Source organism: Elephas maximus, chromosome 17 (assembly GCF_024166365.1).
Source record: "Elephas maximus indicus isolate mEleMax1 chromosome 17, mEleMax1 primary haplotype, whole genome shotgun sequence".
NCBI classification, from domain to species: Eukaryota; Metazoa; Chordata; class Mammalia; order Proboscidea; family Elephantidae; genus Elephas; species Elephas maximus.
Window position 1 is genome coordinate 18,190,387 of NC_064835.1, and position 27,930 is coordinate 18,218,316.

The window sequence follows — 27,930 nt, forward strand, 5'->3', positions numbered from 1 at the left end:
ATTTCTCACTGCGGTGGATGACTCAGAGCGATCTCTACGGCTGGAGAAGGTAGGTAACCTGGTCACTCGCTCTGTGGCTGGACCCTACCCACTGTCTTTGCCCATTCCAACTCCCTTGCCCTCTGGCTTCATATTTTTGGGGGCTTGTTTTAACTGCAAATCCAAGGGATGGGGAATTTAGTCCTAATCTGTATTCCCCGAGGAGTTTCTGCAGATGTGACAGTTTAGGGAAATCTCGTAGGGGCTGAGGGGGAGATTTAGCCTTCTCATAATAAACTCAAGGCTCCTTTTCCTCCTTTCCTTCACTTTTTTTGTTTGTTCGTTTTTGTTTTTCTTCCTTTGATATGGACAGTTGACATTTTCTCAATTTCATGTAGTTTTATGTGGTGGAAACGCAGCTTCAAGCATCCCGCCCGCCCCCACTCCCTTCACTCACCCCCAGATTGCATCCCCTAAACTCTTCTATACAAAAATACAGGAGACCAACTCTGTCCCGCTGGGAATACCTGGAGACTGAAAATTTCAACACTAAATCGCGTTTTATTTTGTTTCTATCGGAAGTCCCCTTTCGCCCCCTCGAGTCCTTGGCTGGATCCTGGGTTCCCCACTCCACCCTTGCAACAGGCTGGATGGAGCGGCCCGCTGCGCCACTGCTGCGCTAGCAACTCTCTCCCAGCCCTTGCAGCTGAGTGACGCAGTGCAGTGCCGGACTCCTGGATGCCTGAGGGTCCATCTATGACGCAGCTGCCTGGCACAGTGAGACACCTCCGCTTCCCTCTAGCTGGCTCAGATTCCTGCCTCTGACCTTAGTCAGCTGTTGTGGCCAGTCTTTGCAGACTTGTTGCTAGGTGCATTTCTGAAGTGCCATCCTGAAGGCCAGGAGTAACCCTGAACCGGCATTGTTTATACTGGGAAAGGGGGGTGGGGGGAGGGAAAGCGCTGCGGAATAGCAAATTTCCCTCGATGAGGATTTGCCTTAAACTAGAATAAGGAACTAAGACAGTTGTTTCTTTATAGGAGCCACCCCTCTGTTTCTCTAAACTCTGCCAGTCCTCCTTGGTAAGTATTCTGTATCCTAAGAGCCTTGGTTATCTGACACAATTCCTTCAGCTGTTTTAACCCCTTTGTGAATCTCCTGTTCTTAAACGCTCTCCTGGTGTTAGAAAATCCTCCCTCCCTCATCCCAGCCTGTTCCCGGAGGAGAACTCACCCCAGTCAGAGTAAATAGAGAAGCCCTGTTCCTGAGCACCTTCTCCTCTCCCCATTCACACTATGGCCCTCTGAGTTTCTGTCAAACTGTGAACCATTTTGCCAGGCTCAGTTCCTATCCAGTTCAAGATAAAAACTGGGATGGAATGAAAAGCCTGATTTAGTGGCACTGGTTTGTGGGGGCAGGTCAGGTATATAAGACACCCTTGATATCAGATGGATGATCAATGTGGACATTGCTTTGGATGGGGGTGGGTGTAATGTTTTAAATGGTAGTTGAGATGAGCATGGAGATCCTAGAAATAGTCCAGCCAAATTCTTGAGAATCCTCGAGGGTGGGGTGGTGGTGTTCTGGGCAGGAAAGTTGGTTTCTCAAGAGGCCTCGTGTTTTCTGGCCAGTAGGTTCCTAAGTGAAGGTTGGGGTTCTCATGATTCATCTGCCCTGGGGCATCTGGACAAACAATTGGTTTCTTTTTTCTTTCTATTTTAGCTCCTTACAGTGTGTTTCCAGTGGAAAGCCCCCTTGTTGGTGCCAGTAATTACAGCTCAGGCCATCTGTTGATAGAACAGGGAGAGGGAAGCTCAGGAAAGATCCAGTTCAGAATGTCTGGGACCAGCTTCCCATGGTGTTAGAGCTGGTGACTAGGACCAAACCCACCTGTTGACTCACTGGATAAAAGAACCATAATGCAGATCCTGATCTAGATCCCTAAAATGTATCTCTCTGTTATCATATCACATGAAATGGTTGTCTAGATTATAATAAAATTTGGAAGATATGTTTAGGATGGTCTGCTTTAAAATAGAGAACATGTTGTATATATGGCATTTATACATATTAGAATATTTTACACAGAGAAAACAAACAATAGGTTCAGTGATGAGCCCTCAATGAAAAGCCACAAGTAAATGATAGTAAGATGCAGGGGTCCATTTGGAGTCATGGAGCTTCTCATGCAAAGGTCTTTGAGTAGCATGATGCAAAGTGATGAGCAGCAGAAGTTTATTTAACAATAATAACAAATACCATGGTAACCATACTAATGTCTGTTGTCACTGATCAAACGCCAGTGGTTAAGAGCTTAGCTACTAATCAAAAGGTCAGCAGTTGGAATCCACCAGTGGCTCCTTTGAAGCCCTAGGGGACAGTTCTACTCTGTCCTGTAGGATCTCTATGAGCTGGAATCAACTTGATGGCAACAGGTTTTTTTTTTTTTTTTTTTTTTTTTTATATGGACCAACCACTATGCTAGGGAGTTCACATAGGTATTATGGTTCTCATTTTGGAAAAGAATATGGATGTTCAGAGAGGTTAATTGTACCTATTCAATATACCAAAGGAGCGACGTATTAAATATGCCTTTGAAAAAGTAGAGCGAGTGTTGAACCAGCCTCAGGGTGCTTCAGAGATTTCCTGTATAGTGGCTACTTAGTGAACCTCCAAAAGGTTGGAGGTTTGAGTCTCCTTTGAGATGCCTTGGAAGAAAGCCCTGATGATCTAATTCTGAAAAATCAGCCATGGAAAACCCAATGGAGTATAGTTCTACTCTGCACACATGGCATTGCCATGAGTCAGAATCCACTGGAAGGCAACCAACCAGTGGCAGTAGTGAACCTCACAGCTTCCCCACTTGGGCTGGTGTTTAGAAGGAACATTACTATCAGAGTCTTTGTCTCAGGCTTTCTTATCCACCAAGCTCCAGTATTAACCTCCTGAATGTATTCTTCCCAGAGAGAAGCAAAAGTTGGTACCTGTGTTTAAATAGATACCTCCCAAAATGTCACTGTGTTCTTGACGCATCTTTTCCATAGAAACCCTGTGTCACCATGGCGCCCCCTTGTGGCCTACTCACGCGTCGAGAGGAGCCAAGTAAGCCTGTTTCTGAGTTTATTCTGGGCACCTAGCACAGTGCATGGCTTGCAGGAGGCAAGCATTCCATTAACGTTTGTTGAACTCTTAAACTCTGGTCTGTCCCCAGTGCCACTAAAGAGCATCTCTGTGACCTTGTCCATACAAGAGTTTGTGGCTGGTGTGTCTGCAACCTTAAACTATGAGAATAAGGAGAGAGTTCCTGTGGAGGCCTTCTTTGTGTTTCCCATGGATGAAGACTCAGCTGTCTATAGCTTTGAGGCCTTGGTGGATGAGAAGAAAATTGTGGCAGAATTACAGGACAAGATGAAGGTAGTAGGGATGAATACCTTATTCTCTTCTTATTTCTTTATTACGCACTCTTTGGGATTTTTGTCAAGTGAAACCATGGGAAATGCTGATATGCCGATGGGAAAAGCTGTTTCCTTTATTTTTCTCTTGCTGCTATTTTTTAAAAAATCATTTGAAAAGAGAAATCAATCAGAGGCACTCAGAGTTTAGCTATAAATTTGACAAGACCAGTCCTAATCCACCCCACCAGTCTTTTCTGCACACCCTTCTTTTCATCGGCTATCAACTTTGATGTCCCCTTTCCTTCTCACCCCTCACCCTGTTCTCCTTAGGCCCATGCCTCCTATGAGAATGCGATCTCTCAGGGCCATCAGGCTTTCCTACTGGAAGAGGACGTGAGCTCCAGGGATGTCTTCTGTTGCAATGTGGGCAACCTCTATCCTGGGTCAAAGGTGGCACTCACTCTGAAGTATGTGCAAGAGCTGCCTCTGGAACCAGATGGGGCCCTGCGCTTTGTGTTCCCAGCTATCCTGAATCCACAATACCATCTGTCCCGTAAGTGCCCCCACCCCTCTGAATACTAGTGGTGGGTGGCTTATAGCTGGAAAATAGAACTAAGGTAACTTTTTGTAGGATGGCCTGCGAACACATGCCTTCAAATTAAGGCTCCTATAGTTGCTTTGGATAACCTGCCCTACACGCTCAGCATGACTGCCACTATCAGTTCCCAGCACGGCATCGAGAAGGTCCGGTCCAATTGTCGTTTGACTCCTCTTGAATATCTTGGAAATGGTAAAACTACTGCTCAGGTAATTAATAAGAGCACTATTGTTGCCAGTGCCCCTACTGGGTCCTTACCATCCCTTCCATATTGTTCTTTAGTTTTCCCTGTGCATCCAGAGGGAGTCATGCTGTGCTCCATCCTTATCCCTCTTTCATGTCCAGAGCCATCTCTTTATTCTAACCTCTGCTCCTGGCTGCATCACTTGTAGAAGAAGTCAGTAGCCCTGGGGTCTGACATCCACCTCAGGCAGCAAGCAATGAGAGTTCTAACATGTCTCCTTTACCTGCCCTTCCTCAGATTTCCCTGGATGGTGGGCACAAGTTTGATCGAGACGTGCAGCTCCTGATTTACTACAGTGAGGTGCACACCCCCCGTGTAGCTGTGGAACTGGGGAAACCAGAAACAAGTTCAGGTATTTTCTTTCTCCCTTTGTGGTCACCTCCCAAGGGGTAATTTCCCTCTTGGGATTAGTCTCAAATTACCCTCACTTTTCTTTTATTCAACAGAGTATTGAGCATATTAATGTGAAATATTGAACTAGCTTACACTTGGGCATGTCAAAATGGAAATGGTTAGGTTTAATGAATATCATGTAATTTATATCTTGTAGACAGATTTAAGTGAATCTGTAAATAATTGACATGAGATCATTGACTTAGGACAACCTACATTTGTTTAAGGATGAGAACAAATAAGATGTTCAAATCTGATAATGCCCCATGCTTTAAAACCCAAAAAGATCCTTTGCCGTTGAGTTGATTCCAACTCATAGCAACCCTACAGGACAGAGGAGAACTGCCCCATAGGATTTCCAAGGAGCAGCAGGTGGATTTGAACTGCCGACTTTTTGGTTAGCAGCCAAGTTCTTAACCACTACACCTACCTAAGTTCACTATGTTAGGTATACTTGATGAGTTATTATGCAGCTACTAAAATAATACACATTGACAGAGTGAAATAATATGGACCAAAGACTTCTAAAGGATGTTAAATAAAAGCAAAATAAGTTATACAGACTGATTACCACTATCAAATAACCTATGCATCAGAGAAAGCATATAAGGTGAATGAACAAATCTGTCTTGGAAGAAGTACAGCCAGAATGCCCATTAGAAGCAAGGATGGCGAGACTTCGTCTCATATTTTGGTCATGTTATCAGGAGGGATCCATTCCTGGAGAAGGATATCATGCGTAGTAAAGTGAAGGTCAGCAAAAAAAGAGGAAGACCCTCAAGGAGATGGATTGACACAGTGGCTGCAACAATGGCCTCAAGCATAATGATTGTGAGCATGGCACAGCACCAGGCAGTGTTTCATTTTGTTGTACATAGGGTTACTATGAGTTGGAATTGACTCAATGGCACCTAACAAAACAGCAAAAGGCCTAAAGAATAATACTAGATAATATCCATAGCATGCTTGCTTATGTACCTGACATTGTTCTGAACAGCTTATATATACTAACTGAGAATCCTCACAGCAACCCTTCTGACTTCTCAATACAGTGCTGGTCCCACTAAAATCAGGCGTATCAAAACGGAAAGGATTCTACCTTATCCATTAAAAGAAGGCTACTTTTCATTGCATATCCAGAGACCTGGGTTGTGTGAAAGTTATTTCTGAACCAGTATCTATCAGATATTTGCTGAGCCTCACTAATTTTATTTGGAAGCCATTTTGGCTGTCTGAATGTCCCATCAGGAAGAGATTAAACTGAACCAGGTGCTGTGAACAGACTGAATCACAAGGCTATCCAGAGTTAAACCTATAAGTCTGGGATCACTTTATAAAAATAGGATATGCATATGTAATTCTTTGTCCTTGTATATTTTCTGAACTGTAAAACTAGGGATGATATAACCCAACCATTCTCTTTTTGCTTTATCTCAGTAGTGACATTTAAATTCCTACATCAGCTTTCACTTGCTCACCAAATTAAAAGCACAACTATGGCCTTGAACAACTTTGCCAAATAGGTCAGACTCCCCACACTATTGTTTGAATGATGCCATTAGTGTCTAACACTCATTGCAGTGTGTCCCTTTCTTTGTTTTGGGGAGTATCGATGAGTGCTTCATTCCCAAAGCAGATGGGTGTTGTATGACACTTCCTACACTCTCAGCTCTTGTAAATGGTCAGTGTAAGATGGTCCACATGAACATCACTTTTTTTCAAAACTGTAACTAAAGACATAAACAAAGATCTGTGTGGTAAATTTCCCTTTGAATTCATTTGAAGAGAAGGTTTGTTTCTGCCTGTAAACTTGCTTCATTGTTTTGGCAAATGCTGGGACATTTTAACAACGTAAATCACACATTTATCTAGCCGCCAGGAAATGGGCTTGTGCCTTGACCCTCTTTCTTCTCTTTCATATCTGTTCTGCTTCTATCTCTTTTACATGTTTATAATTCACCTCAAACCTTTTGCAAGCAGATTTGGTCTAAGGATCTAATGCAGTGTTTTAGGTTTAAGTTCTTTCTCAGCTCCCTATTCAACTTATTACAATTAATTCTTGAGATTTCCAGGATTCTTGAATTATTTTTCCTTACGGTGTCCTTATCCTTTCTGAATAGATTGCTTTATGAAAGAGCCAACTGCTATAGTGAGTTTCTATCCCAATATCCCACAAGCTCAGCCACCAGTTACCCGTGGAGAATTTATCTTTCTCATGGACCGCTCAGGAAGTATGCAGTGCCCTATGAGTGAACAGGATAAATCCCAGTTGCGCATAGACACTGCCAAGGTAAACTACTTTCTTTTTTCTTTCTTGAGGGTCACATGCTTAAGTGAGGATGAATCTCAGGGGTTAAGTTAGGGTCCATCTGTAGCTGTCGGCCTGTTCCCCATCTGTACTACAATGAACATGGCCACTCTGAGGCTTGGAATGTAAAGGCCTCAAGAGTGAGGGAGGGTGAAGACCCACATCTCTCAGAGTTAGATTTGGCAGCATAGCTGTGTGTCTGAGAGGGTCTTTTCTCAATCTCTCTCCTTATACTTTCTTACCTTTAGGAGACACTGATTTTGCTGCTGAAGAATTTACCTGTAGGCTGTTATTTCAACGTCTTTGGATTTGGATCTTCCTATGAGTCATTCTTTCAGTGAGATTCCAGAAAGACCATGGAGACTCCCAAAGGATATTTAAAGAAAGGGACTACCTTGTTAAAGGGGTGACTGCAGACTTGACTTAGGCATTGGGGATTTCAGATGAAGTTATTCTACTTTGGGGCTATCTCAATTGTAGGGGCTCAACACTGGACAATGTTGAGTAGCTGTCATGTAACTGGGTGTGTTTATTTTTCTCAGTGATAGTGTGAGGTACACTCAGCATACCATGGAAGAGGCACTGAGGAAAATTAATGTTATGAAAGCAGACCTAGGGGGCACTGAAATCTTGGCACCACTCAATGCCATATATGGGTCACCCACCATCCCTGGCCACCCTCTGCAGGTAAGAACTGGAACAGAGGTAACAGAAGGGGACAGGGAGAATGGAATCTTTCAAGAATCTCTGGCCCTGGGCTACATTGTAGGATTGTTGAAATATGGTTATTTAATTCAGAGAGTCCTCTTTCACATAGTAAAGATAAAAAGACAAGAAGTATTTAGTGGAATTCCTTTTCTTTAGCTCCACTCAGTGGTCAATGGATGTTTCCTTGCAGAGACAAAAAAGACTTGAATTAAGCTAATAGCAGAAGGTGCTGAAAATGCCCAGGTTCTGAACAGACCATGTAAGAACATAGTACAGGTGACAGTGGAACATGAGGGATCTGATTCCTGTCTCAAGAGGTAGCAGAGTCTCTGGAATGGAATAGTTGGGTTTTTCAAGGGCAAATTCCTGCTTTTTAAAAATGAACTTCACAGAGACTTCTTTCTTTCTACAGCTTTTTGTCTTCACAGATGGAGAAGTTAGTGACACATTTAGCGTAATTAGCGAAGCTAAGAGCAACCGCAAGAGGCACAGGTATGAAGAAAATTATATTGCTGGGTAACTGAACCCTACAGAGAGATCTAGTGCCACATATGGTCTATATATCAGTGTTGATTTTCCTTGCAGGGGTAGAATGATTCAAGAATTTGAGATTTTCCCAACTGATAATATTTTTCTATATCATTTTTTCTCTCTACAAAATTTTTTAAAATAATATCATCAACATGACAAAATCTTTGTTACCTGTTCTCTCCAAACCACAAAGAAAACAAAACTTGCATAGTAAGACGTTAATTTTTTTAAACAACAAACATTTTAAAGTAGAAACATATAGAAAACTACACACATCATAAATAGAGAGCTCAATGAATTATCACAGAGTGAACATGTCTGACCACTGCACAGGCCAAGAAATAGAACGTTACCCATACCTCCCATCTACTGCTTGCCATCATGTCCCTTTCCAATCAGTATACACCTCTTCCTCTCCAAAGGAAATGATTTTCTTGATTTGTAGTCCCATGGATTATTTTTGCTTGCTTTTGAATTTTAAATAAGTGAGTTATACAGTGTGTTTTTTTCTATGCATCTTGCTTCTTTTGCCCAGAAAAAAAGAAAAACCAAACTGTTGCCATTGAGTCAATTCCAACTCATAGGGACCTATAGTAGTATGTTGATTTTTGTACATATTTTGTATGCAGCCATAGTTAATTTTCATTACTATACAGTGTTCCACTCAGTGATCATACTATAATTTATTTATACATTCTAGTTGGAATCGACTCGACGGCAGTGGGTTACTTTGTAAAAAAAAAAAAAAATGTTTGGTGTAGCAGTTAAAAATAATGCTATGAACATTCTTTCATGGGTACTTTTTGCATATACACACACATTCATTTGTTTTGGTTGACATGGTTGACAGTTGTGGAATTTCTGGGGAATATTAAATGGCTTTCCAGGGTATTGTCCTAATTTAATTCACACCAGCAGTGTATGCGGATTCCAGTTACCCCTTTTCCTATCCAAAATTTGGCTTTTTTTTTAAAATATTACCAGTCTGGTGGATATGCAGTGGTATTTCATTATGGTTCTAATTTGCATTTTCCCAGTGATTAATGACTTTGAGCACCTTTACATATTTATTGGCCTTTTTGATGTCCCCTTTTGTCGCATACCTTCAATTTTTTTTGATTAGATATTCTTTTCTTACTGATTTGTAGTTTATCCTGTGACCTGGATATAAGCACTTCGTGAATAAATGTGTTCGAAATATATTTCTCTACTCTATGGCTTGCCCTTAGAGTAGAGAAATATATTATCATTTGATGAGTAGTTCTTAATTTCTAATGCAGTCTCATTTAAAAAATTTTTTTTTTATGGTTAGTAATTTTTTTGTAAACTGTTAAAATATATATATTTCTGTACCCAAGGTCATGCAAATAGTTTCCTTTGTTATTTTCTAGAAGTTTAGTTATTTTTTTCTTTTACATCTGGATGTGCAGTGGAGCTGGGGTTTATTTTTGTACAGTAGAAGTCAGGTTACATTTTTTTTTCCACGTGGCTATCACATTGAGCCTGTACCATTCATTGAAGAGTCTGTCCTTTTCTCATGATGTGCAGTACAATCTGTGTCACAGATGAGTATCCACACATGTGGGGACTGCTTCTGGATCCTCCATTCCATTCCTTTGGTCTGTTTATCTAGACTTGTGCCAGTACTTCATCATCTAAATTAATGTAGCTTTATGAGAAGCTGTTGATTTCTGATACAGTATTTTAGAATTAGCTTGTTAATTTCTACTTAAAAAAAAAAAAAACTTGGGGGTAAAGCCAAGATGGCGGAATAGACAGATGCTTCTGTCGAGCCTTCTTTACAAAAAAGACCTGAAAAAACAAGTGAAACAAGTATATATGTGACAAGCTGGGAGCCCTGAGCATCAAAGGCAAGCTTAGACAATGAACTGAAGGGCAGGGGAAGGAAGAGACCGTTCAGAAGTGGAGAGGAGTTACCGGACCTGAATCGTGGGGAGCCGTCAGGCACCATTCCTGGACCAGAGGCGGTGGTGGCGGTGCCGGCGGGCTGGTCCTAGCATTCAGCTGCAGTTTCCTCAGGAAGAAGCAACCGGCCACACAGCCCACTCACACCTCCAGAACCTGAGGAGAAGGGCATTCTCGGCAAAAGCTAAGTACTTGCGTATATTTTACTGCACTCCCCCCCACCCCCAAGCCAGCTTCAGTGGCTGAATCCCTGGGCCTGAGATAGACCCTGGTGAACACCTGGAGCCATCCTCCCGGCCTTGGGGAAGGAAAAAATTTGCAACTTGGGGGAAAAGATAACTTGCTAGCTCATTAACAGGGGAGCTCAGGACAGAAGTGGCTCCTGTCCAGGCATAAACCGTCTGTGGACCTTGAGCACCTTTCCCTTCTGCATGGACATGTGTGGGCCTATTTCGGGAGAATAGCCCCTTGTTGGCAAACTCCAACCATTTCAGCTGTGCGGTGGAGAAGTGGGTGTTTGACGTTTGACATTGTTTTGTCTATTAAACAAGGTCCTCACCTACCCACAACAGGGACCTAAGGACTGGTGGCTCCACTTGGGTCGCCCAGCCACCCACAAGAGGGTTCCAGGGTAACTGGTACCTCCCAGCTCTTACAACAAAAACTTTGGGTGCCCGCGGTCCCTCTGCAGAGCCCACCCACCAGCACGCTGTAGGGAACGGAGGTGCATTTTCCTCAGAGACACTTGGGGGTCAGTTCTCAGCCCCCTGCCTTGTTCAGAGCGTGACCCCCTGCTGCAATCAGATACAGGTATACATGCCAATCACCTCTGCCCCTCTAAGACTGTAGGACAGAGCCCATACCACACACACTTGATATAAGCTACCTGGAAACCTGAGCTGAATTCATACAAGAAAACTGAATGGACTCCTAGACTGATATACCTGATAACAGCTCTAGCCAGCTGGGGACAGGACACCAGAGCTCCAAAGGTGAAAATAAAACAAGCTTGCTCACTCAAGCAACCCATAGGGGTATACCAAAACAAAACAAAGCAAGCAGCTGTGACACAGTAAGCAAGCATAAACTAATACAATAACTTATAGATGGCTCGGAGACAATAGTCAATATCAAGTCACATAAAGAAACAGGCCATGATCACCTCAACAGGCTCTCAAAACAAAGAATCCAGGGATCTTTTAGATGAAAGTGCATTCCTGGAATTACCAGATGCAGCATACAAAAGTTTAATATACAGAGCCCTTCAAGGCATCAGGAAGGAAATAAGGCAATACCCAGAACAAGCCAAGGAACACACAGATAAAGCAACTGAAGAAATCAAGAAGATTATTCAGGAACATAATGAAAAGTTTAAAAAGCTGGAAAAATCCATAGACAGACAGCAATCAAAAATTCAGAAGATTAACAATAAAATTACAAAATTAGATAACTCAATAGCAAGTCAGAGGAGCAGAATTGAGCAAGTAGAAGCTAGAATTTCTGAACTTGAAGATAAATCACTTGGCACTAACATATTTGGAGAAAAATCAGATAAAAGAATTAAAAAAAATGAAGAAACCTTAAGAATCATGTGGGACTCTATCAAGAGAAATAACCTACAAGTGACTGGAGTACAAGAACAAGGAGGGATAACAGAAAATACAGAGAAAATTGTTGAGGATTTGTTGGCAGAAAACTTCCCTGATATTGTGAAAGATGAGAAGATATCTATCCAAGATGCTCATCGAACTCCACATAAGGTATATCTTAAAAGAAAGTCATCAAGACATATTATAACCAAGCTTGCCAAATCCAAAGATAGGCAATTATAAGAGCAGCGAGGGATAAAAGAAAAGTCACCTACAAGGGAGAGCCAATAAGAATAAGCTCGGACTACCCGGCAGAAATCAGGCAGGCAAGAAGGCAATGAGATGATTGTTTAAAAAATTGAAGGAAAAAAAAAAAAAAAAACGTCTGCCAAGAATCATATATCCATCAAAACTGTCTCTTAAATATGAAAGTGAAATTAAGACATTTCCAGATAAACACAAGTTGAGAGAATTCATAGAAACCAAACCAAAACTACAAGAAATACTAAAGGGAGTTCTTTGGTTAGAAAATCAATAATATCAGGTATCAACTCAAGACTAGAACACTGGGCAGAGCAACCAGAAGTCAACCCAGACAGGGAAATCCAAAAAAAAAAAACCCAACACAAGTTAATGGCGATGTTATTATATAAAAGAAGACAACATTAAAATAATAAAGAAGGACTAAGAAATGTAATCATACACCTTCCATATGGAGAGGAAGACAAGGCAATACAAAGAAATAAAAGTTAGTTATAAATTTAGAAAAATAAGAGTAAATAATAAGGTAACTACAAAGGAGACAAACTATCCTACTCATCAAAATAAAATGCAAGGGAAAAATACAAACTCAGCAGAAACAAAATCAACAAAACAAATATGAGGAAAGAACAATATATAAAGAAATCTACTCAGCGCATAAAATCAAGTGGGAAAAAGAAGCTGTCAACCACAAAAAAGACATCAAAATGATAGCACTAAATTCATACCTATCCATAATTACCCTGAATGTAAATGGACTAAATGCACCAATAAAGAGACAGAGAGTGGCAGAATGGATTAAAAAACAAGATCCGTCTCTGTGCTTCCTATAAGAGACACACCTTAGACTTAGAGACACAAACAAACTAACACTGAAAGGATGGAAAAAATATATCAAGCAAACGACTATCCAAAAAGAGCAGGAGTGGCAATATTAATTTCTGACAAAATAGATTTTAAAGTTAAATCCATCAGAAAGGATAAGGAAGGACACTATATAATGATTAAAGAGACAATACACCAAGAAGATATAACCATATTAAATATTTATGCACCCAATGACAGGGCTGCAAGACACATAAAACAAACTCTGTCAGCACTGAAAAGTGAGATAGACAGCTCCACAATAAATGTAGGAGACTTCAACACACCACTTTCGATGAAGGACAGGACATCCAGAAAGAAGCTCAATAAAGACACGGAAGATCTAAATGCCACAATCAACCAACCTGACCTCGTAGACATATACAGAACACTCCACCCAACAGCAACCAGCTATACTTTCGTTTCTGGTGCACATGGAACACTCTCTAGAATAGACCACATATTAGATCATAAAGCAAGCCTTAGCAGAATCCAAAACACTGAAATATTACAAAGCATCTCCTCTGACCATAAGGCCATAAAAGTGGAAATTAATAACAGGAAAAGCAGGTAAAAGAAATCAAACACTTGGAAACTGAACAATACCCTGCTCAAAAAAGACTGGATTATAGAAGACATTAAGGATGGAATAAAGAAATTCAGAGAATCCAATGAGAATGAAAACACTTCCTATTACAACCTTTGGGACACAGCAAAAGCAGTGCTCAGAGGCCAGTTGAATACAATAAATGCACACATCCAAAAAGAAGAAAGGGCCGAAATCAAAGAACTATCCCTACAACTTGAACAAATAGAAAGAGAGCAACAAAAGAAACTGACAGGCACCAAAAAAAACAAATAATAAAAATTAGAGCTGAACTACATGAAATAGAAAACAGAAAAACAATTGAAAGAATTAACAAGACCAAAAGCTGGCTTTTTGAAAAACTCAACAAAATTGATAAACCATTGGCCAAACTGATAAAAGAAAAACAGTAGAGGAAGCAAATAACCAGAATAAGAAATGAAATGGGCAATATTACAACAGACCCAGCTGAAATTAAAAGAATCATATCAGATTACTATGAAAAACTATACTCAAACAAACTTGAAAACCTAGAAGAAATGGATAAATTGCTAGAAAAACACTACCTACCTAAACTAATACAAACAGAGATAGAACAACTAAATAGACCCACAACAAAAGAAGAGATTGAAAAGGTAATCAAAAAACTCCCAACAAAAAAAAAGCCCTGGTCCGGATGGCTTCACTGCAGAGTTCTACCAAACTTTCAGAGAAGAGTTAACACCACTACTACTAAAAGTATTTCAGAGCATAGAAAAGGATGGAATACTACCAAACTCATTCTATGAAGCCACCATATCCCTGATAAAAAAACCAGGTAAAGACACCACAAGAAAAGAAAATTGTAGACCTATATCCCTCATGAATGTAGATGCAAAAATCCTCAACAAAATTCTAGCCAATAGAGTTCAACAACATATCAAAAAAATTCACCATGACCAAGTGGGATTCATACCAGGTATGCAGGGATGGTTCAACATTAGAAGAACAAATAATGTAATCCACCACATAAATAAAACAAAAAACAAGAATCCCATGATTTTATCAATTGATGCAGAAAAGGCATTTGTCAAAGTTCAACACTCATTCACGATAAAAACTCTCAGCAAAATAGTAATAGAAGGAAAATTTCTCAACATAATAAAGGGCATTTATACAAAGCCAAGAGCCAACATCACCCTAAATGGAGAGAGCCTGAAAACATTCCCACTGAGATCGGGAACCAGACAAGGATGCCTTTATCACCACTCTTATTCAACATTGTGCTGGAAGTCCTAGCCAGAGCAATTAGGCTAGATAAAGAAATAAAGGGCATCCAGATTGGCAAGGAAGAAGAAAAATTATCTCTATTTGCAGATGACATGATCTTATACACAGGAAACCCTAAGGAATCCTCCAGAAATCTACTGAAACTAATAGAAGAGTTCAGCAGAGTATCAGGATACAAGATAAACACACAAAAATCAGTTGGATTCCTCTACACCAACAAAAAGAACATCGAAGAGGAAATCACCAAATCAATGTCATTTACAGTAGCCCCCAAGAAGATAAAATACTTAGGAATAAATCTTACCAGAGATGTAAAAGGTTTATACAAAGAAAACTACAGTACACTTCTGCAAGAAACCAAAGACACATAATTGGAAGAACATACCTTGCTCATGGATAGGAAGACTTAACATTATAAAAATGTCTATTCTACCAAAAGCAATCTATACATTTAATGCAATTCCAATCCAAATCCCAAGGACCTTCTTTAATGAGATGGAGAAACAAATCACCAATTTCATATAGAAGGGAAAGAGGCCCTGGATAAATAAGGCATTACTGAAAAAGAAGAACAAAGTGGCAGGCCTTACTTTACCTGATTTTAGAACCTATTATACAGCCACAGTAGTCGAAACAGCCTGGTACTGGTACAACAACAGACACATGGGCCAATGGAACAGAATTGAGAATCCAGACATAAATCCATCTACATATGAGCAGTTGATATTTGACAAAGGCCCCAAAACAGTTAAATGGGGAAAAGACAGTCTTTTTAACAAATGGTGCTGGCATAACTGGATATCCATCTGCAAAAAAAATGAAACAAGACCCATACCTCACTCCGTGCTCAAAAACTAACTCAAAATGGATCTAAGACCTAAATATAAAATCTAAAATGATAAAGATCATGGAAGAATAAATAGGGACAACATTAGGAGCCCTAACACATGGCATAAACAGTATACAAAACATAATAAAGAACGTAGAAGAAAAACTAGATAGCTGTGAGCTCCTAAAAATCAAACACTTATGCTCATCCAAAGACTTCACCAAAAGATTAAAAGGACTGCCTACAGACTGGGAAAAAGTTTTTAGCTATGACATTTCTGATCAGCGCCTGATCTCTAAAATCTACATGATACTGCAAAAACTCAACTGCAAAAAGGCAAATAACCCAATTAATATGAATAGACACTTCACTAAAGAAGACTTTCAGGTAGCTAACAGATATATGAAGAAATGTTCACGATCATTAGCCATTAGAGAAATGCAGATCAAAACTACAATGAGATTTCATCTCACTCCAACAAAAAAAAAACAAGGCTGGCATTAATCCAAAAAACACAAATAATAAATGTTGGAGAGGTTGTGGAGAGTTTGGAACACTTCTACACTGCTGGTGGGAATGTCAAATGTACAACCACTTTGGAAATTGATTTGGCACTTCCTTAAAAAGTTAGAAATAGAACTACCATATGATCCAGCAATCCCACTCCTTGGAATATATCCTAGAGAAATAAGAGCCTTTACACGAACAGATATACGCACACCCATGTTTATTGCAGCACTGTTTACGATAGCAAAAACATGGAAGCAACCAAGGTGCCCATCAACAGATGAATGGATAAATAAATTATGGCATATTCACACAATGCAATACTACGCATCGATAAAGAACAGAGAAGAACCTGTGAAACATTTCATAACATGGAGGAACCTGGAAGGCATTATGCTGAGTGAAATTAGTCAGTTGCAAAAGGACAAATATTGTATAAGACCACTATTATGAGAACTTGAGAAATAGTTTAAACTGAGAAGAAAACATTCTTTTGTGGTTACGAGGGGGGGAGGGGGGGTGGGAGAGGGATATTCACTAATTAAAAAAAAATTAGTAGATAAGAATTACTTTAGGTAACGGGGAAGACAGCACACAATACAGGGGAGGTCAGCACAATTGGACTAAACCAAAAGTAAAGAAGTTTCCTGAATAAACTGAATGCTTTGAAGGCCCGTGTAGGAGGGGCAGGGGTCTGGGGACCATGGTTTCAGGGGACATCTAAGTCAATTGGCATAATAAAATCTATTAAGAATACATTCTGCATCCCACTTTGAAGAGTGGCACCTGGGGTCTTAAATGCTACTAAGCAGCCATCTAAGATGCATCAATTGGTCTCAAGCCACCTGGATCAAAGGAGAATGAAGGATGCCAAGGACACAAGGTGATTACGAGCCCAAGAGACAGGGCCACATGAACCAGCGACTACATCATCCTGAGACCAGAAGAACTAGATGATACCTGGCTACAACCAGTGACTGCCCTGACAGGGAACACAGCAGAGAACCCCTGAGGGAGAAGGAGAGCAGTGGAATGCAGACCCCAAATTCTCATAAGACTAGACTTAATGGTCTGACTGAGACTGGAAGGACCCCGGTGGTCATGGCCTCCAGACCTTCTGTTGCCCCAGGACAGGAACCATTCCCGAAGCCAACTCTTCAGACATGGATTGGACTGGACAACGGGTTGGAGAGGGTTGCTGGTGAGGAGTGAGCTTCTTGGATCAGGCGGACACTTGAGACTATGTTGGCATCTCCTGCCTGGAGGGGAGATGAGAGTGTGGAGGGGGTTAGAAGCTGGTGAAAAGGACACGAAAAGAGAGAGTGGAAGGAGAGAGCGGGCTGTCTCATTAAAAAAAAAAAAAAAAAAAACTTTTTTTTTTTTTTTTAAGGGAAAGTAATTGGGAGTGTATAGCAAGGTGTATACGGGTTTTTGTTTGAGAGACTGACTTGATTTGTAAACTTTCACTTAAAGCACAATAAAAATTATTTAATAAAAAACTTTTGACTTTGATTAGAATTACACTGACTTTATAGAGCAGTTATGAGAGAATTCATTATTTGCTATATTGAGTAATTCAATCTATTTACAGGGTTTGTCTTTTCATTTACCTTTTTCTTAATTTCACTGAATAATGTTTGTCCCCAGTATTTTATTTGAAAAGTTTAAACCTTCAGTGGCATTGCAAGGATAGAACAATGGATACTCATTGGGTCCATGAGTTGTCAACATTTTACACATTTGCTTCATTTTTTTTTTTAAATTTTATTGTGCTTTAGGTGAAAGTTTACAGTGAAAATTGGTTTCTCATTCAAAAACTAATAATACAAATTGTTTTGTGACATAAGTTGCAATCCCCGTAATGTGTCAGCACTCTCCTCGTCCCACCCTGGGTTCCCCGTGTCCATTCGTCCAGTTTTCGTGTCTCTTCCTGCCTTTTCACTTTGCTTTTGCACAAGTGTTGCCATTTGGTCTGGTATAATTTATTGAACTAAGAAGCAAGTTCTTCGTGTGTGCTGTTGTCCATTTTATAGGCAGATTTCAGGAGTGGCTTCAGTTCTGAGTTAGCAGGGTGTCTGGGGGCCATAGGCTTGGGGGTTCTTCCAGTCTCTTTCAGACCAGTAAGTCTGGTCTTTTTTTGAGAATTTGAATTTTGTTCTGCATTTTTCTACTGGTCTGTCTGGGACTCTCTATTGTGATCCCTGTCAAAGCCTTTGGTAGTTGTAGCTGGGCACCAATGTAGTTCTTTAAGGCTCAGGCCAGTGGAAGCTGTGGCTCATGTGGTCCATTAGTCCTTTAGATTGATATTATCTTTGTGTCTTTGATTTTCTTCATTTACCTTTGCTTTGTACAAGATGAAACCAATGGATGTATCTTAGAGGACCACTCACAAGCTTTTAAGACCCAAGATGCTACTCACCAAAGTAGGATATAGAACTTTTTTTTGAGCTATGTTATGCCAGTTGGCCAAGATGTTCCCTAAGACCATGGTCCCCAGCCCTCAGCCCTAGTAACTCATTTCCTCATGGTATTTGGATGTGTCTAGGAAGTTTATATGTCCTTGCCTTGGTCAAGTTGAACTGACTTCTCCTATATTATGTGTAGTCCTTCCCTTTACCAAAGTTAACACTTTTCTACTGCCTAGTTAGCAATTTCCTCTTCCTAACCCTCTCCTCCCCTATCACCATTAAAGATTATTTTTTTCCATGTGTAAACCTTTTCTTGGGTTTTTATAGTAGTAGTCTGATATAATATTTGTCCTTTTGTGATTGACTTGTTTTACTCAGCATAATGCTCTCCAGATTCATTCATGTGGTGAGATGTTTTGCAGGTTCACCATTGTTCTTTATTGTTGTGTAATATTACATTGTGTATATATATCATAATTTGTTTATCCATTCATCTGTTGATAGACACTTATGTTGTTTCTATCTTTTTGCTATTGTGAATAATGCCTCAGTGAACATAGGTGTACATACATCTATTCATGTGATGGCTCTTACTTCTCTAGAATATATTCCTAGGAGTAGGATTGCTGGATCATATGGTGTTTCTATTTCTAGTTTTTAAGGAGGCACATGTCATTTTGCATTGTGGTTGTAACATTTTACCTTTACACCAGCAGTGCATAAGAGTTCTAGTCTTCAGCATTTGTTATTTTCTGTTTTTTTGATTTGTGCCAGTAATGTCAGGATGCAATGGTATCTCATTGTAGTTTTGATTTGCATTTCTCTAATGGCCAGTGATCTGGTGCATTTCCTCATGTGTCTGTTAGCTGCCTGAATGTCTTCTCTGTTCATATCCTTTGCCCATTTTTTTAATTGGATTATTTGTCTTTTTGTTTTTGCGGTGTTGAAGTATTCTGTAATTTTAGAGATTAGACCCTTGTCGGATGTGTCATAGCCAATTTTTTTTCCCCAGTCTGTAGGTTCTCTTTCTACTCTTTTGGTGCAGTCTTTTGATGAGCATAAGTGTTTAACTTTTAGAAGGTCCCATTTGTCTAGTTTATCTTCTGCTGCGTGTACATTTTTAGTTATGTTTGGTATTCTATTTATGTCACATATCAGGGGCTTAGCATAGTCCCTGTTGTTTCTTCCATGCTCTTTATCATTTTAGGTTTTATATTTAGGTTTTTGATCTATTTTGAGTTAGTTTTGTGTATGGCATAAGGTATGGGTCCTGTTTTATTTTTTTACAGATAACCAGTTTTGTCAGCATCATTTTTCAAAAAGGCTATTTTTTCCCATTTAATGGACTTTGGTCCTTTGTCAAAGATGAGCTGACTACAGGTGGATGGATTAAATGTGTTAATTTTATTATTTCCCTCTTTATTTCCTACCTCTTTAACCTGTAACCTTTTACAATTGTAGGTGTTTCTCGTTTGGTATTGGAGAAGGTGTTTCTACTAGCCTGCTAAAAGGCATTGCCCGAGCAACAGGGGGCACTTCAGAGTTTATCAGTGCCCAGGACAGGATGCGGTCCAAGGTGAGGGACAGGCCATGTGTCCAGTGGCATCAGTCAGAGTTCCCGTGAAGCAGGGTGGTGGACACTACTGCAAGGGCAACAGCAACTATAGGACTCTAGGATTTATTTTTGTATATCTCCAGGGCCTTGGGCTGTATACTTAGTGGGGCTCTTTTGGACCTTATGTGTGAAAGAGCCCCACCCTAGTTTCTGGATAGATGGTATACGGTCCTAGTAGCTGGGAGCCCAGAAATGAGATGCTGAAAGAAGTTGGGGGCTTTGAACTCGAGACCAGAGACAGAGAAGCTAAGAGTTTTGATTGTCATGATAGAGACTCTAGGTCTGTGTTTTAGCACCTCTTTTGGGCCTATATCCTATCCTCCAAGCAAAAGATACAAGGAAAACAGGAAGGAATGATTGCAATATGACCCATAGATTGGAAGAGTGGTAAATTGATGTGCCATTTGATCAGCAGGTATAAGGGGAAGACATTTTCTACTCTGGTTAATTATGTTTCTAAACTCCCCTTTCCTACTGGGTGCCATGTGTTATCTAATTCCTAGTTCTCCAGGGGTCTCCTTTATCAAACATTTCCTTCATTTACATTTATGTTATTAAATCTCTTAGTCTTAGCTTCTTCATGGTGTAAGCAAGTGTAATATAAGCCCATCTCCTAGTATAGTATTAAGGATTAGGCATAACATGTATTGTGTCACATAGCACCTGGTACATTATAAATATTCAGTTATAGTTATCATTGATGTTATTTTTTGTGGTTATTTTGTCCTTTCTGCCACTAGGCTCTTTTGACCCTGAAGCGTTCTCTGCAGCCTGCGGTAGAGGACTTCTCACTAAGCTGGTGTTTGCCTCTTGGCCTGTCTGCTAAAGTGCTTTCCCCAGAGCAGCCAGTCATCTTTAGGGGTCAGAGGTTAATCATCTATGCCCAATTAATTGGGCTGATGCCGGTGAGTTCCCATTCTTGCTTGTTCCTCTAGTGAGAGTAGCTACTTCCTTAATCATGCTCCAGACAATGTCAGTAAAGCTAGTAGGTGGATTTGGATCTCATCAAGAGATCACACTTTCCAGGAAGAGCCAGTCTAGCCACTTCCCCATCATTTCAGGTCTCTGATTTCCTGGGCTACCAGGGTCTTAGTCAGAATTTTTTAATGAATGGGGTTGGGGAGCTGCTCCAGTTCTGACTTTTCTCTTGGTGATCTGTTCCTTCTATCACATCTGTTTTTCTCTAATTTGTAGCCAAAAGGGGCAAGAGGAGAAGTATGCCTCACGTACAAACTTCAGGGCAAGAGTTTTGAGAATAAGGTGACATTTTCTCTACATCCCAAGCCTGATGCCAAGTGAGAATTTACAGTTTTCCTTTGCTATTTCCTTTCTTTCTTTCTTTTTAGGGAAGCAACTGCTTCCCTGAAATGACATCTCCCCTGTAACCTACCCAAATCTTATTTCTCCCCTAATCTGGCTTTTCTCACCCTCTGCCATCTATAACATCTGAGTGCCCTGAGTAACTGGCACATGGGTGTTTTTCCATAAGTCACAGGAAGTTTTTCATTTCAGCTTCACCATTCACCACCTTGCTGCCAAGTCCTTGCTCCAGTTAAAGGACATGGGCTTCAGAGAGACTCCAGCAAATGACAAAAAAGAAGTTTTGAAGATCAGCTTTGAGTGTGGAATCATGAGCTCTCACACAGCTTTCGTTGCCATCAACAAGGATCTCAATCAACCAGTTCAGGGGCCCCTGGTTCGTAGGGATATTCCAAGGCCAGTTCTGTTGGGTGCTGTCACTGCAATGCCAAGATACTACGGAGGTGGTAAGTTTTATGCCTCTTAAATGCATGCAGAATGAATAAGAGGGCCTGGAGAACTGAATGTATTATTTAAAGGAAAAGGTTGTAAAAGATCCTTAAATTGCCCTTTTTTCTTTGTCCCTCCATATCTAGGCTTTCTGGCTGGTGTTAAGAAAGTATTTTGTCCTAGTTTTTTTTTTTTTTTTTAACCAGAATATATACAACAAAATAATCAAAGGGGAAAACAAAACAAAAACAAGGAAACATTAACACAGAGAGAGGGTACATAAATATTGAGTAGTCAAATTGTCTAAATCAGAAGCTGATTTGTCCTCTTGATGCACATGGTTAATGATCACACAGATGGCTAATGAACAGTCTGAGAGTGGTAGGAAATGGGTGTTGATTTCCATGACTATGTCAGGCATAAACCAAACAGGCTTAATTACAGAGAGAAGGGGCTTGAAAGTTTGGGTCAGGTGAAAAACTCTCTGGACAGGATTCCACAGCTGGAGGGGAATGTATGATGGTAGTTCTGGGGGTGCTCTTCAAGATAAGTCCTATATCATTCATGCAACTTTTATTTCATCAAATGTTGAACTACTTTAGCACTTATTATATATTAATTATTGTGCTTCTCATTACAGATGCATTTGTGAAAAAAAAATATTTCCTGTCCCTAAGATATAGGGTCACTATGAGTCAGAATCAACTTGACAGCAGTGGGTTTTGGCAGAATCTTATAGACTAGGGGGTGAGTTCGAAGAAGAGGAAAGGGTGAGGACAGCAAACAGATGAACAGATTTTCAAGGAAGTATAAAAAGTACTGCAACATGGGTAAACCCAAGATGTGTGAGAGCATGTAGGTTTGGCGTCAAACCCAGTAGAGGATGGAGTGAAAATCAAAGATGTCTTCCAAATAGGTTACATTTAAAGGGAGACCTACAGGGTTAGGTAGATTGTTTTGGCAAGGAGTAGGAACAAAAGCATTCTGGGTATCAGAATCAGCATGTGAAAAGACTCAGATCAAAGAAAGAAAAAGGAGTGATATCAGTGATGTAGATGTTTTGGTTTGACTGTAACCCCCAAGGCAAAGTGGAGAATGAGGACAGATAAGGAGAACAAAGCAGAGCTACATTATGGATTGAGGAGGTCAAGGGACATTGATTTAGGCTGTAGGAGTGGTCATCCATATGGTCATGGAACTGACTCAAGATGATAGCAAGACTGTTTGAGAAGAGCTCCATAAGCCAAGTTTCAAAATCTTAGGTGAACGTGAGGAGGAAACAAGAGGCTGGTAAATGATAAGGATAATAGCTAACACTTGTAGGGGCTTATTATGTGCAGGTCTATGTTCTACATACTTTACATATATTAAGATAATTAAACCTTACAACAGCCTTATAAGTCAGTTACTGTTATTATTTTTATTTTACAGTTAACTGTGTTTGAGTTTGGACCATATCTTGGGGGATGTTGAATGAATTTCAGGAGGGGATTGATGTGATTATCCTTGTGTTTTATGAACGTCATTCCTATACCAGTGTGGAGAATGGTTTGAAAAGAAGCAAGACTTCTAGGAAGACAGGTGTCAAATTATTGCTTTAAAGTAGGAGAAAGAAGTGGACTAAACTGAGGTGCTAGCAGTGAGTATACAGAGAGGAGAACATGTTTGACAGATTGTAAAGAGCTGACTTAGTGATTGATTGAATGTAGAGATTGTAAGTTATCAATGATGATGCACAGGTGCAACTGGGTGAATGATGACACCACATAAACAGGGAACCAAAAAACAGGAGTAAGCTTGGTGAGGTGAAATGTTAAATTACTTTTAGAACATTTGGCTTAAGATGCCTATACAGTATCCTCATGAAGAAGTCCAGTAGAAAGAGAGACAGATGAGTCAGATGTTCCTAACAGAGATTGAAGTTGAAGATAGATATCTGGCTTCAAGACCATCTAGATGATAACTAAAGTCTTAACAGTGGATAAAATTATTCAGAGAAATGAGAAGAAAAGGGGGGTGAAATTGGAATCTTAAAGAATACCCAATATCTAAAGGATGGGCAGCAGAGGAGCCCACAAACAAGAATGAAAAGGAATGAGATAGGAAGAAAAGAAGTTAGTACATAGTCAAAACTAAAGGAAACCATAGTACAATGAAAGAAGTTATCAAACTATTATACATTGCAAAGAAGTCAAGTAAAATAAAATCTGAAAAGGGACCATTGGGTTATGTATGAAAGAGGTCCTTGCTGATCTTTTTAAGTGCAATTTTATTAGATTGATCAAGTGAAAATCCGCATTATAGGATGTTAGTAAATGAAAGAGCCCTGGTGGCGCAATGCTTAAGCGCTTGGCTACCAGCCAAAAGGTATGAACCCATGTAGCAGCTCTGAGGGAAAAAGACCTGGCAAACTGTTCCTGTAAAGATTATAGTCTAAAAAACCCTGTGGGGCAGTTCTGCTCTGTCACATGGGGTGGCTATGAGTTGAAAATCAACTCCATGGTGCTTGACAACAAAAACAGAGAGTAAATTAGAGGCAGGAAATGGTGGAGGAAGGGGGCTTGTGTAGACATTTTTTACAACTGTTTTGCTGAAATGGAGGGGATACAGGGTGATAACTATAGAGAATGTTGTGGAGTTGAGGGGGGTTTTGCATGTTATATCTCTTTTGTTTTTTTATCTCTTTTTTATTAATTTTAGAATGGGAGACCATGCAGTAATGATAATTTGAAGGTGCCAGTAGAGAGTGTTAATATATATGTGCATGTGTATGTGCGTGCATGCCCTGGTGGCATGTGGTTAAGAGCTACGGCTGCTAACTGAGAGGTCAGCAGTTCAAATCCACCAGCCCCTCCTTGGAAACCGTATTGGGCAGTCCTACTCTGTCCTATAGGTCACTATGAGTAGAGATCAACTCGATAGGAATGAGTTTGGGTTTTGTGTGCTTGTGTGTGTGTGTGTTTAATTGATTAAGAAGGGTGTTTGAGAAAGGAAGAGGGGATGGAATCTAGAGAAGCAGTGGATGGACTAGCCTTCAACAGGACAAGTGACATTCTCCTACTATTGCCGGGAAGTTGAGGAAAGGTGATGGGGTTAGATTTAAGTTCACAGGCAGAGAAGCAAGTTTTTGGAGTTTCTGTCTGATGGTTTTTCTATAGTTTTAATGAAATAGACAGCAGGATATGAATATGAATATGAGGTTGGAGGTGGTAGAGTAGGAGATTTAAGGGAAGAAGAGAAAGTTTGAAATAGCCACTGTGAACAACTGGAGAGTGGAATGCCCAAGGAGAAATAGAAGGATTTTTCAAGGAGTGTTGAGGGTCCAGAGTTTTTTTTTTTTTTTTAAGGAATACTTACTACTTTGACATAAGAGGAAGAATTAAAGAAATTGAGAATTTTGACCTGAAACAAGGCTACTCAGAGAGGACATTATAGCTGTTTTCAAATTTTAAAGGCCATGATATAAAAGAGAAATTTCCTTTGATTTTTTTGACTCTAAAATATGAGCTTGAGTACAGTGGGTGAAAACTCACGGGAGACAATTTTCTGCTCTGTGGCTGAGACTTTCTGTAAAGCAATGTATTAAAGTACATTTAGAATCAGAGTACTTTGTCTCCAGTCCCAGCACCATCATTTTCTAGAAGATGAACTTTGTATGGATCAGGTTTTGTCTCTTAGAAATGTGGTTGTTAATAATTCTGTATGGGGTTGGGTTTAATACTGTTTTTGTTTTGTTTTGAATTTATTTATTCATTTATTCTTTTTGTTGTTGAGAATTCAAATAAAAAAAACCGTGAAGGCACTTTATAAAATATGAAACAACTATGCATATGTTTCTGTTATGATACCTGGGTAATCACTTCTGGGGTCTTTCAAGGGGTTTCAAACCAAGGACTGTACTGATGGTTACAGTGGATTTAGAACTTAAGTCCTTTGTATGCTAAGACTCAGTGAACCATTGTCCTGAGCTTCAGGGTCTGGCACTATGACTGACTTGCAAGTAGTAGATTGGGTATGGAGACCAGGTAACCCCATTTAGCAGCAGTTTGGGAGGTGGCGAGTAAGGAGAGAGTGGAGGTTTTTGCTTCCCCTGAGGAGCTTTCTTCCCCAACTTGGAAGCTTCAGGGAAGAGTCTGTCTATTTTACAGGATTTGGATTCCTCAAGCTGGGCCACTGTCCTGGCTGTGCTTTGGCTATATGCCCATGGTAAGGACCTGCAGTCTGAGTGGGACCTGCTGGCAAGGAAAGCAATGATCTGGATTCACGTTAATATAGGTAAGAGCTCAACCCTGAGACTCCTTCTCCTTTCCTTTGGGAACCTACCATCTTCCCAGTAACAGAGCCTCCAGACCTGATAGAGGGTAAGAGACACATATAGTGCCCATGGTCACATCCCCACCACCATGTTTGGTTTGGAGCTTATTTTGGTTTCCAAGCTGGATCTGTCCTTGACAGAAATGGATGTGTGAAAGTAACATTTAAGACTGAAGGGTGAGAAAAGGTAGAGAGAACCATGGGTGGGGGTGTGAGTTATGAAAAGGACATGAGTGGCATTTATTCTTATCACTATCTTGGCACCAAGATGAATATAAGATTGGAATTGAAGCACCTACTCCTTGGGTGTATATCATGGTACTGAGTATCTCTGGGACCAGAGAAAATTAAAGGAGAAACTGGGCAATAGGAAGACAGAAGTCAGGAGATTTGAAGGAAGGTAGTGGGAGATGATCAGGTTTAAGGGGGACTGGGAGAAGTATCCACCACTGCTCTGCTTGCTCTGCCTTGACTCCCAATTCACTGTTTCCCTCACAGGCTCTGCAGTGCATCAGCTTATTAGTGCTGCTATTGGTCTCCTGAAGTCTCCTGTGAATACTAAAACCTTAACCCACTGAGGATACCATCCAGGAACACAAGCTTGGCTACTGCCCCTTCGTTTACCCTCTCTTCTGCTGTGATGTGTTTTTGTCTTTTATACCGTTTCCATCATTTTCTCATCATAAAAGTAAAGGATAGATGCCCCACACTTCCTCTCTGTTCCAGGTTCCCTTAGAATATGATCTTCCTGTCCCCCATCATGTCCACTTAGGCAAGTGCTGAAAACCCCAGAACTTGTTCCCTTTCTTGGAGGAGTTCAAAGCATTCATAGACAGTAATGTTTCTCCCAACTTTTTCAGAGCAGCAATGGAAAAAACAAATGACATGGACTTCAACTAAAGGTTACAGTATTGATGTTAAGGAAAGCCTAAATTAGAGATTGTTCTTCCTTGTACTTCTCTATTCATGAGGATCAGACTGGTGAGCCCTGAAGTTTTCCATTCTTGGGAGGAGAGATTGATAGCAAACATCAGTATCAGTGTAGCCTCAAGATCACAGAGAGAAAGATTCAAGGGGTGTACTATGACAGTTGGCACCGTTGGGGACCGTCTTGACTGTATCTGCTTGGGTTTTGCTAGCCTATACTACATGCCTTTCCTCCAACTGCCTAAGAACTTTGAGAAATACCAGTAGGAGACAGATGTTTCTCCTTAATCCTTAATTAAACATCTGAGTTAAAGGGCTATAGTGGAATCCTCAGTCCTAGCGTGTGCCCATGAGTCCTCTAACTTAGACTGTGATCTAATGTAATAAAGGGAAGGCCAGGTTGAAAGACAGCATTGCCTGAGACCTGAACCTGGGTCATTCATCCCACGTGGAAGAAAATCCCACATACCCTATACTAATGGAAAGGACCCTATTTGATGTATTGTCCCCTAAAATAGTGGTGTATCAATGATAAAATGACTTCCTACACTGCACTTTGTTGCATCTGGTCTTTTATAGATTCATTTGTTAGGTCTGCATTGATTTTATTATCCTTCATTTTCTTTCCCAACTTTTCTAATCCCCCCACTTTTCACACTGTATCCTGACCCTATATCTTCTGCTGTATGCTTGTTTCATTTTTTTATATAAGGCATGAAAAGAACACTAGTCAGAAAACCATAGAATGCTTATTATAATCCCAAATAGTTACATGATAATGGGAAAATGACTTAAACTTTCTGGAGCTTAATATCGCTATTAAAAAAAAAAAAAAAGGCATTGAACTAACCTCTTTATCCATTTGAGCTGGAATATTTAAAAATTCTTAGCAGGACCTCAGTACCTTTTTACTCAGGCAGAGGATGGCTTAG

At 40.2% G+C, this 27,930-nt stretch overlaps 1 protein-coding gene across 4 annotated transcripts; it reads left to right on the forward strand.

Annotated features, from left to right (window-relative positions):
* On the forward strand, window positions 1-27,647 carry LOC126060699 (von Willebrand factor A domain-containing protein 5A-like). 4 transcript variants are annotated; one of them, XM_049856920.1, is made up of 18 exons: window positions 1-49; window positions 562-756; window positions 1,018-1,059; window positions 3,022-3,079; window positions 3,189-3,391; window positions 3,703-3,925; window positions 4,004-4,179; window positions 4,452-4,566; window positions 6,728-6,897; window positions 7,164-7,252; window positions 7,458-7,602; window positions 8,036-8,115; window positions 19,855-19,969; window positions 20,749-20,913; window positions 21,203-21,303; window positions 21,521-21,774; window positions 25,906-26,032; window positions 26,570-27,647. In XM_049856920.1, the coding sequence occupies exons 2-17, from the start codon at window positions 718-720 to the stop codon at window positions 25,965-25,967; spliced, it is 2,037 nt and encodes a 678-aa protein (XP_049712877.1). In that variant the 5' UTR covers window positions 1-49; window positions 562-717; the 3' UTR covers window positions 25,968-26,032; window positions 26,570-27,647. The 4 variants fall into 4 exon arrangements, with proteins under 4 accessions (XP_049712877.1, XP_049712880.1, XP_049712876.1 ...); XM_049856923.1 differs by lacking the exon at window positions 562-756 and having other exon boundaries at window positions 8-49; XM_049856919.1 differs by lacking the exon at window positions 1-49 and having other exon boundaries at window positions 59-756.
* Window positions 27,648-27,930: the final 283 nt, after the last annotated feature.

Bases quoted from the DNA above. Each gene is read 5' to 3' on its own strand.
- LOC126060699 (XM_049856920.1), top strand. From the start codon at position 718: ATGCCTGAGGGTCCATCTATGACGCAGCTGCCTGGCACA. The intron at 1,060-3,021 runs GTAAGTATTCTG...TCTTTTCCATAG, and splicing joins AACTCTGCCAGTCCTCCTTG to AAACCCTGTGTCACCATGGC. The intron at 21,775-25,905 runs GTAAGTTTTATG...TCTATTTTACAG, and splicing joins GCCAAGATACTACGGAGGTG to GATTTGGATTCCTCAAGCTG.